The sequence below is a fragment of the Helianthus annuus genome, chromosome 3 (genome assembly GCF_002127325.2).
Source record: "Helianthus annuus cultivar XRQ/B chromosome 3, HanXRQr2.0-SUNRISE, whole genome shotgun sequence".
Classification (NCBI taxonomy): domain Eukaryota; kingdom Viridiplantae; phylum Streptophyta; class Magnoliopsida; order Asterales; family Asteraceae; genus Helianthus; species Helianthus annuus.
Genome location: NC_035435.2, coordinates 159,823,929 through 159,834,975, shown reverse-complemented (window position 1 = coordinate 159,834,975; position 11,047 = coordinate 159,823,929). Strand labels below are relative to the sequence as shown.

The window sequence follows — 11,047 nt, the reverse complement described above, 5'->3', positions numbered from 1 at the left end:
AGAGGTGTAGCTATGGTTTACCTGGGTTCTGAGAAGGAAAGCAAAGCAAGTCGCATGTTCAATCCTAGGGATAAAAGGATCTGTGTTGCTCGTAATGGTGATATTGAATTTGTTGAAGGGAAAAGGTGGGCTTGGAATGCAAGCCCAAACAAAGAACCTATGTTGCAAACTAACTGGGCCAATGTACCAGTACATCATGGGGAGCCCACACACACTACTACAGTAAATGATGAGGAAAGTCAAAATCCCTCATCATCATTCCCAATTAACTCAGATTCAGCTTCACCACTTGCTAATTTTTCAAGCACGTATGAAGAGGAGAACTCGATTCACTCTGATTCGAGTTCAACAGAAGGCAATGGAACACAACAATCAGCGAATGAAGATGTATCACACAGTGATGCACTATTCGATCACACACCTCCCTAGGGGTTACGATCAGTTCAATCGATTTATGAAGAGACAACAGCGATGAATGATGAGCAGGTACATAACATGTATGACCAAGAGTTGTTGTTGGTGGATGATGAGCCAACAACATTCAAAGAAGCAATTCGATACGGTGATTGGAAAAGGGCAATGGAAGCAGAACTGGAATCAATTAAAAAGAACCGAACTTGGTTGTTGGTCGATTTGCCGGTCGGTCATAAGCCCATAGGTTTGAAGTGGGTTTATAAGCTCAAAAGAGATGCTGATGGTCAGATTACCAAGTGTAAAGCCCGATTAGTCGCGAAAGGGTACGTCCAAAGAAAAGGGATTGATTTTGAAGAGGTGTTCGCTCCTGTGGCCAGGTTAGAAACAATTCGGCTTATTTTATCTATGGCAGCTAAAGAAGGGTGGAAGGTACACCATTTAGATGTTAAATCCGCATTCCTCAATGGAGAATTACTGGAGGAAGTTTATGTTACCCAGCCAGAGGGTTTTACTGTGAAGGGAAAGGAAAACAAGGTGTACAGACTTAAGAAGGCTCTGTATGGATTGAGACAAGCTCCAAGAGCATGGAATTCTTGGCTCGACAAGTCACTTAAAGATCTCGGTTTCACTCGATGTGCTCAGGAACAAGCTGTGTACAAAAGTAAGTGCTCAAACTCACTTCTATTGTAGGTGTGTACGTCGATGACCTGATAGTAACTGGGTCAGATGAACTGGAAGTTAAGAGGTTCAAGGATAGGATGATGAAACTGTTTGATATGAGTGATTTGGGGTTTTTGTCTTACTACCTTGGAATTGAGGTTACTCAGGGTGTAGATGGAGTTACACTAAAACAATCTGGGTATGCTCGGAAAATATTGTAGGCAGCCGGGTTGGAAAATTGTAATCCATCGATGTGGCCGATGGACCCGAAGCCGAAGTTAACGAAAGATGATAAAGGTGAGTGCGTGGATGCAACCATGTATCGACGCCTCATTGGTAGCCTTCGTTACTTACTTCACACAAGACCCGACTTGGGATACTCGACTGGAGTGCTGAGCAGGTTTATGGAGAAGCCAAAGTTGTGTCATCTTCAAGCTTTGAAGCAAGTTTTACGGTATGTAAAAGGGACTGTTGGGTTTGGTTTAAAATATCGCAGAGGAGGTGATGGTAAACTGCTGGGGTACAGTGACAGCGGTCACGGTTTGGATGACGGCAGAAGTACTACTGGTATTGTGTTTTATCATTCAAACAATTTAATCACTTGGGCTTCGCAGAAACAAAGGACAGTGGCGTTGAGCTCTTGTGAAGCAGAATTTATGGCTGCTACCTCAGCCACTTGTCAAGCCTTGTGGCTGAGAAATTTGTTAAGTGACCTGACAGGAGAGGCACCTCAGCAGGTGAAATTGTTAGTTGATAATGAGTCAGCGATAGCCTTAATGAAAAACCCAGTGTTCCACGGACGCAGCAAGCATATCGACACGAAGTATCATTTTATTCGGGAATGTATAGAGCGGGGGCAGATTCAAGTACAACATGTTAGCGGGGAGCTTCAAAAGGCTGATACATTGACGAAGGCACTACCTCGAATCAAGTTCGGGGAGATGAGAGCACTGTTGGGGATTGAAGATCTTGGCGACCCGGTTCAACATTAACGGGGAGAGTGTGGTTTAATGTTGACTGGGTCATGAGCTGGATGGATAAACCGAAGGACCGAGTAAAAAGGAGAAGCAAACGGAAGTGGGTGGCTGACCCCACTTTGTGAACGTGGGGCTGTTTTCCCATGTTCTCTACTTACTGCTTTTAGTTGTTTTCAATTTACGTAATATAGTAGTAGGTTTCTGTTTTATTTTTTATCATTCTCTGCAATTTCCTTTTGTATTGAACAGTAGAAAGCATTTCCCATTCCAGAATATAAAGTCAGAAAATTGTCCCATACCTTGTTCATTTTTGCTTTGCTGAAACTGTTTTTGTTTAGCTCTGATTACCAACAAACTTGTCCAAACACTCATCTGATTGTAGAACACAGAATGCATATATTGTTAAAAATGTGTAAAAAAAGAGAGTACACAAAGCAAAGACAAAGGGGATACACACTTATAGGGATACCGTGGTGGGAGTAAATGAATAGAGTTCTCCAAGCGTAAATGTGGTCTCCTGGCTTGATTTCATCTCGATGAACCATTCTGAATTTCTGATTTCATCTAGATGAGCCATGCTGATTTCATCTTGATGAACCGTTCTGACTTCCGCTATACTAGTCAGTCTCTCTATCTCACATTCCCTTTACAAAGCCTTAGAATGCTTTAAATAAAAGAGTTAGTTTTGTTGTTATATAATTTAATTACTAAAACAAAATACAAGCAATAGTTAAAAGTCAAGTTTTTTTTTTTTTTCAAAAGTAAGGGGGTAGGGGTGGTTATCACTCACCATCCATTTATCACTCACAACATCCAATCAATTTCTGTCATGTCATCAACCATTATTCCATCACTCACAACCTTTTTTAGTGGAAAAGCCTATCACTCAAAACACCCAACAATAAACCCTCACACCCGCTCACATCCTTCCATTTATCACGCGTCAATTTTATCACGGAAATTAAAATTCACGCGTTAAAGTTTGTTGGTGAGGGTGGTTTGTGCCATTCTTCCACGCGTTGAAAATCTTCATTACGGACAAAAAAGCCACCGCCCCGGGTGGCCTAATGCCATTGTGAATGGCTATTCACAACTAGCGTCGGCTTGACCAAAATTTGAAAAATAATGTGATCTCTGTTTGAAATCAAAATTTGAAAAATAATGTGATCTCTGTTTGAAATGGCGATTTAGTAAATGTTGTAGGCTTGTAAGACTAGATGTCAGGGAATGTAAGAGAGCAATCGCTATTACCAATAGCAATTTCTAGCACGAAAAACTAAGGCCCCCATGTTCCCACACCCCCTATATCTTATTTTCACATCCCTAGTGTATACGGGCCGTATATAAAATATACGGCCCGTATAGAATGTTTTTGAATAGGAAAATGCGCAGAGAATGTTTTTTTGATTTTACTATATACGGCCCGTATATAGTTATACGAGCCGTATACATGTGTATACGATTTATAAAAACTATACGGCTCAAAGGATTTATTTCTGAGGTTTTTGATGTTTACCAAATGTATACGGGCCGTATAACTGTATACGGGCCGTATATATGGATGTTTTTCAATTATCATGTTTTTTCCCGTAAAAACACCATCATTCTAGGGTTTCTAAACTCTTCATCACCTTTAAACAACGTTGATCGGAACACGCCGCTTAAATCAGAGCACAAGTAGAGTAACGTTACCGATCAGTCCGTTGATCGAGTAACTAGCAGAAGAACCCGACACAATCAAGTTCTCCACAGTTTGTTATTCAGATCTCTATTCGGTCATCTTTCCAAACTACAACACATGATAACTTTAAACTTTATAGTGTGTGATTTGACCAGGAAATGTTTGGTGGTGATTGCTACTTTTAATAACCTGTCATAGTTGTCAAATTCGATTTCAACAAATCTTTTCCTTTTCCTTCAATTTCTAGAACATTCTCCGTAACATGAAGACGTGTCGGGTTCTTCTACTAGTGGTATTTTAATGAAGTAGTGAAGATTGAATGTGCAAACCCAACCGTTTTTTAATACGGAAACGGTGGCTATGCGAAATACAAACCGCAATCTTTTGTGACTATGGGAAACACAAGTTTTCTTTTTGAGCTTGATGGATGTCTATTATCTCAGTTGAGGCGGGCATTGTTTAAATCTGAATATAACTAGATGTTACGTGTAACTTCATTAAACCAAGAACAAAGCCTATTTCGAAACACATGTGTTCGTATCAGCGTTGTTTATCACCCTGTGTGAGCATTGGAAACCCGACAACAATCTTGACAACTGTGACAGCTTATCTATCTGTGTGTGTCACATCCATCCTGTTATAGCAATCGATATGATTATTTTACAGATTTTTTTCTAATTAGCGTTGTTAACATCAAAAGTGGAGTTGGTGAAAAATACCGGAGCTGTTATCTCAGTTGTTCAGTACTTTTGTGATAATAAAACAAGCAGGCATTGATTTTGCCAAGATTGAAGGAAAGAATCTGGCCATAAGCATTGTGGATTCTCAGCGTTATTCGAATGTAAGTGGATCGAGTGATACGCTTATCTATTCTGGTCAAGGTGGGCATGGTTTGTTCGGGAGTAAATCACCACCCAAAGATCAACAACTTGTGAGGGGGAATATGGCTATCAAGACGTGTCGGGTTCTGCTAGTTATTCGAAATGTTTCGAATCATCACAGAAGACGTGTCGGGTCCTGCTAGTTATTCGGAATGTTTCGAATCATAACAGAAGACGGATGCAGTTTGCATATTCAATCTTCATTGCTTCATTAAAATTACAACACACGATAAAATGCTTGGAAAATTGCATCAACTCTCCTATATCAACATACTCTTCTCTAGACGCTTAGTTGTTATGAATGACAACTTGAGGGGTCTAGTTAACTTTCAGATTCAGATTCAGGAAACAGATGATTTGTCAAAAAACCGGTTGATGAAATCAAAGCTGTTATTTCTGTAGTTCAGTACTTCCGAGATCTGAACCAACCGAAATCCACAAATTCCAACAAATTGCATCAGGAAGCTCAACTTGAACGGACGATATGTATCTTCTATCATGCAACGGACCCAATTCTTACAAGTTAAATCCACAATCAATGTATACAGGTGCAAGAGAATGGCGAGTTATTTCAGTTATTTCTATTAATCTTCATCTTCATCTTCATATTCAAATGAACCATATTTCAGGTGCAAGAGATTGGCACCAAAGGATCGTTCTAATAGATTAAAGAGAGAATAAACCAATTTTTACCATTTTTTACCCATAGTATACGAGTCGTATAACAATATACGGCCCGTATACGATCATCGTATACATAGTATACGATCATCGTATACATAGTATACGATCAGTAAAAAAAATTTCACATGCTGTATACGGCCGTATAATAGTATACGACCCGTATTTAAAGGGTAAAAAATGACCCGGTAAATTTTTTTCACATGGTGTATACGGGCCGTATAATAGTATACGGCCCGTATTCTCAGGGTAAAATGGTTTACTCTCTTTAATCTATTACAACGATCCAAAAAATGAAGAACAAAGTCAAATGTGATCAAACTTGGACATCAGACGTAAATCTTGATTCAGATCTTTATTCGGTCATCTTTCCAAACTACAGCATACGATAAGTTTACACTTTATATAGTGTGTGATGTGACCGATTGTATTCAGTTATTTCTGTTGATCCACAAATTCCAACAAATATTTCACTCCAGTAGTTGAAACTTGAGCGCAGGAATCAATTCAAAACCCTCACCCTCAAAATCAACCAGAAACCAAAGGAGAAAGGGCTGATAATGGCTGATGGTTCTTCGTTGAGGAAACCAAACGTAGACGGAGATGATAGGCCTGGTAACCGGAAGAGAAAAAACTGCAGTGACGTCGTTGACGGTTATGAACGGATTATTGGCCATTATAAATTCATGTTGTTTAACTTCAAGAAATCAGATTAAATATAAAAGTGCCGAGAAAGAACTATAAGCAGAAACTCACCTGATAATAAATAATCAGTTCAAACTTTCAACAATCGACATGTGATAATGGCTGATGGTTCTTCGTTGAGGAAACCAAACGTAGACGGAGATGATAGGCCTGGTAACCGGAAGAGTAATCAATTGTATTTTTTTAGTTGTTTCTCTTGTTAAGTTTCTGAACCAACCGAAATCCACAAATTCCAACAGTTTCTTCGTAGATTCCGTCCGGTTTCCAAACTCTTTCACTCAAAGTTAATATTCACTGTGGTGGATGCAAGCATAAAGTTAGAAAAATACTCAAGAAGATTGAAGGGTACACAACTGAAGGTTCAGTGCACGAAAAGTTAATATTCACTGTGGTGGATGCAAGCATAAAGTTAAAAAAAATACTCAAGGATTGAAGGGTACACAACTGAAGGTTCAGTGCATGAAAAGTTTCTTACGAACGATATGTATCAGGAATCTCAACTTGAACGGACGATAGGTATCAACAACTTGTGAGTGGGAATATGGCTATGAAGAATAGTATGGATAAACAATCACCGGTACGGATTTTGGTGTTTTGGTAGGTTGAAAGAGGTGAATGGTCCTTGTTTTTCCATGTATGTGACAAAACAAGGATCGTTCTAATCATCACAGAAGACGTGTCGGGTTCTTCTGCTAGTGATTCGGAATGTTTCGAATCATCATAGAAGACGTGTCGGGTTCTTCTGCTAGTAGTATGAGTCTTAGTAGTATGAGTCTGAGTCCATTGTGGTTCGTGAATGTTTTGAATCATCATAGAAGACGTGTCGGGTTCTGCTAGTAGTATGAGTCTGAGTCCATTGTGGTTCGTGAACGTATACAGGTGCAAGAGAATGGCGAGTTATTTTCAGTTATTTTTGTTGATCCACAAATTCCATTGTTTAAATCAGAATCAGGTTCTCAAGACAAGGATCGTTCTAATAGATTAAAGAGAATAAACCAATTTTTACCATTTTTTACCCATAGTATACGGGCCGTATAACAATATACAGCCCGTATACAATCATCGTATACATAGTATACGATCGGTAAAAATATTTTTTACCAATCGTATACGGCCGTATAAACCGTATACGACCCGTATACATATGGTAAAAAATGGTAAAAATTTCTTTAATCTATTAGAACGATCCAATAAACGAGGAACAAAGCCTATTTTCAAAACACAGGTTCATACAGTGCTGTAATAGGTTGTGGTTCAGCCAAAATTACATCTAGCATTACTAACGGTTCAAGTAAGTGTCTAAAATTTTGAAAATTCAGGTTTACCTTGTTAGTTTCTCAAACACTACTAAACACCTGCTTCCTGAATCTGAATCTGAATCTAAATGTTAACTCTTTCACTCATAAACCATTAATCCCAACACTTCTCTAAAAATATTTTCTTTCTTTCCTTTTCATGAGGTAAAACCGGTTTCAACATCAAGGTTGTATCGGAATCAGGCGTTGGAAGGATTGTAGTAGTAGGACATTGGTACCACTGTGAAATTTGCATCAGGAAGCTCAACTTGAACGGACCCGTTATTCGACCGAGTAATCAATTGTATTTTTTTAGTTGCTTCTCTTGTTAAGTTTTTTTGAGCCAACCGAAATCCAAAAATTCAAGTCAAGGATCGTTCTAATAGATTAAAGAGAATAAACCCTCGTTTCTTCATCTTCATCTTCATCTTCAAGAACAATGATGAACAGATGATGTTTTCTTTCCCAGAACGTGGTAGATTGCGGTGGTTTGGGTCTAGGGTTGCAAGAGAGAAAAGGAGGGGAGAGAGTCTGATACAATAAGGATGTTGGGAATTAAACGCATGTACGTGACAAAACAAGGATCGTTCTAATAGATTAAAGAGAATAAAGCAAGGATGTTGGGAATTCGCATAAACATATATTCGTTTCATAACCTCCTCCTAAATCAACCACAACTGACAAAGAGCCTGTATTAGAAACCATCCTATGTCTTTTACCAACCGAAGAGGCAGCAAGGACAGATAATACTTCATTTGTCGAGAAACCATACTGTCAAGAAACTAACATCTTTTACTCATAAACCCTTGGAATCCCAACGATTCTCTAAAAGAGCCTGTATTAGAAACCATCCTATGTCTTTTACCAATCGAAGAGGCAGTAAGGACAGATAATACTTCATTTGTCGAGAAACCATATTGTCAAGAAACTAACATCTTTTAATACTTCATTTGTAACCGTAAGGATGATGCAAATTTGTACGTAAAGATCTCTACACAAACTCTTCTACATCTTTTAACCAACTGTCCATCACTTAAGACCTTGAAAGATTTGTTGAAATCGAAGAAAAGAGTAACTAGCAGAAGACGTGTCGGGTTCTTCCAACAAATTGTGTATGTGCTTGTGCTGTAGAAACCGGTGATGAATTTGCGTATCTAAATCAGGTTCTCTGCCTTAGATCGGTCATTCCTTGTGATACATGAACGTTGTATTCTTGTCTTTAAGAAGAGTTGGTATTGAACCAAGAATACTTCAAACATTCTAAACCCTACCTGGAAACAAACCAACAAAATCCTGATACTCTTCTAGCAGAACCCGACACGTCTTCTATGATGATTCGAAACATTCACGAACCACAATGGACTCAGACTCATACTACTCACCCTCCCCTGAGGGAAAAGTTTTCCCGACGACTCAAGACAAAGCAGTTGGTTTGTGTTCATGTCAGCGTTGTTAATCACCCTGTGTAAGCATTGTAAGCCCGACCACTAGCAGAATCATTACATTACATCCCCGTTGAAAACAAGTGATTAAAACGCTTCTCCTTACAACTCTCATCAAATGCCTCACCCTTCCTTTTTATTACAGTCATACGACACATTTTTTTGTTCTTCAATCTTTGTTACTTGTTAAAGTTTTATTTTTTTCTACTTTTATAAAGATTTAACCACCTAATGACTGTAAAATGTCTCGTGTGATTGACACCTTAAATCCATCAAATACTTTAGGTAAAATCTAATTTTCTTTTCATACGGGTCGTATACAGTTATATGGCCCGTATACATCATTCGTATACATTGTATACGACCAGGCAAATTATTTACACATGGTGTATACGGGCCGTATACAGTTATACGACCCGTATGGAATGTAAAAAACTGACAAAGTATGCTGGCACAGACTTTATTAGTTTTATTTCATTCTATACGGGCCGTATAACTGTATACGGCCCGTATACACCATGTGTAAATAAGTTTTTGCCATGTATGAATATTAGGACCCAAAAGTAAATCACCATTTTGAATGGCAATTTCTGACACGAAAGACTAAATCGCCATTTTAAACGGTAATTTTTGCCAAAAAAAAAAGAAAAAGTAAAACACCATTTTGAACGGTGATTTATTGCCACGCTGAATTTTGTGTAATTTTTTAGATGCCCTTTTCATGCATAAAAGACAACTTTTTGTGTAATTCTTTTTCTTTTGTTCATGTGTATTTTGGAAATATGATGCTAAGTTGTTTGACTTCAAGGCTTTGCGGTATACTTTAAGCTTTTTTAACTTGATCTATGTGTCATATCAAGTTATCAACCATTTTTCCCTATTTTACTATGTCTTATTTCAAGGAAATGGTTTAAGACAAAATTGCACAAATCAACTTTTATGTTATACCTAAACTACATTTCATACATTTCACTATGAAATCGACCAAACTCAACCTTTAGGTTTATGTTTTGTTACATTTTATAACCTTTACAACTAACGTCGTCCAAAAACTCAGTAACTTACATCACATGTTTTGCATGTGAGGTTACTATGGTCTTTTATAACATAAAGGTTTATTTGTGCAAAAATATTATATATAACATAAAGGTTGATTTATACAAAAATATTATTATACATAAAGAGACCATTACACCTGTCGTTCCATACCCTCTTTTATTCACACATTTTTGACAATGTTTACATTGTGTGTTCTACGTTCATGAACAGGTCTGTCGTTATTTAACTGGGTATTAAATGGGCAAAGCTATCTGCTTAGTGACAATTTTTTTTGGCTGTTTTCCTTTTTGAAGAATGTAATGGCTCAAATTGAATTCTTTCATTGATAAGAACAATATATATACAAGAGACAATCCCTTAATTTAGGGAAGAGAATTAATGACAAGATCCTATTTCTATTTACACAAATATAATCTATTACACCCCCGCAGTCGAAGCAAGAGGTGGGCGAATGTTGAGACTGGAGCAGAAATCATCAAATAATACCCGTGGTAAGCCTTTGGTAAAGATATCAGCGATCTGAAGACGAGTGGGGGTATGAAGAATTCTGATCGTACCTCGTTGAACATGCTCACGCACGAAATGAATATCGATCTCTATATGTTTTGTGCGTTGATGTTGAACTGGATTGCTTGAGAGATAGATTACCCTGATATTATCACAATATACTAAGGTAGCTGTTGATACGGGGCGCCGCAACTCAAGAAGAAGGTTGCGAATCCAACAGATTTCAGCAACGACGTTGTCAACTGCACAATATTCTGCTTCGGCACTGGAACGAGAAATGGTCGACTGTCGCTTGGAGGACCAAGATAATAGATTCTGACCCATGTAAACACAGTATCCTGAGGTTGAGCGACGGGTATCCGGACACCCAGCCCAGTCCGCATCAGTATAAGCCCGAAGAGATATGTTAGAACATGAAGAGAGGGTGAGACCGTAGCTGGCAGTGCCGCGTATGTAACGAATAATACGTTTTAAAGCGTTCCAGTGATCAGAGTTGGGGTTATGCATGTGAATGCAGATCTGTTGAACTGCATAACTGATGTCAGGCCGAGTAAATGTGAGGTACTGAAGCACCCCGGCAAGGCTACGGTATAAGGTGGGGTTATCAAAGGGAACACTAGAGGTTGCACCGAGCTTTGGTTTAGTGTCCACTGGAGTTGCTACAGGGTTGCAAGTAGCCATACCTGCGCGATTGACAATGTCAAGTGCATAAGAATGTTGGGAGAGAAACATTTGATTACCGGTG

The 11,047-nt window shown here is 38.5% G+C and overlaps 1 protein-coding gene across 1 annotated transcript; it reads left to right on the top strand.

Moving 5' to 3' along the window:
• The first annotated feature begins 1,325 nt into the window (after positions 1-1,325).
• Positions 1,326-2,066, top strand: LOC118490547 (secreted RxLR effector protein 161-like). Its single transcript, XM_035988242.1, has one exon. It carries the CDS (start codon positions 1,326-1,328, stop codon positions 2,064-2,066), a length of 741 nt encoding a protein of 246 aa, XP_035844135.1.
• Positions 2,067-11,047: the final 8,981 nt, after the last annotated feature.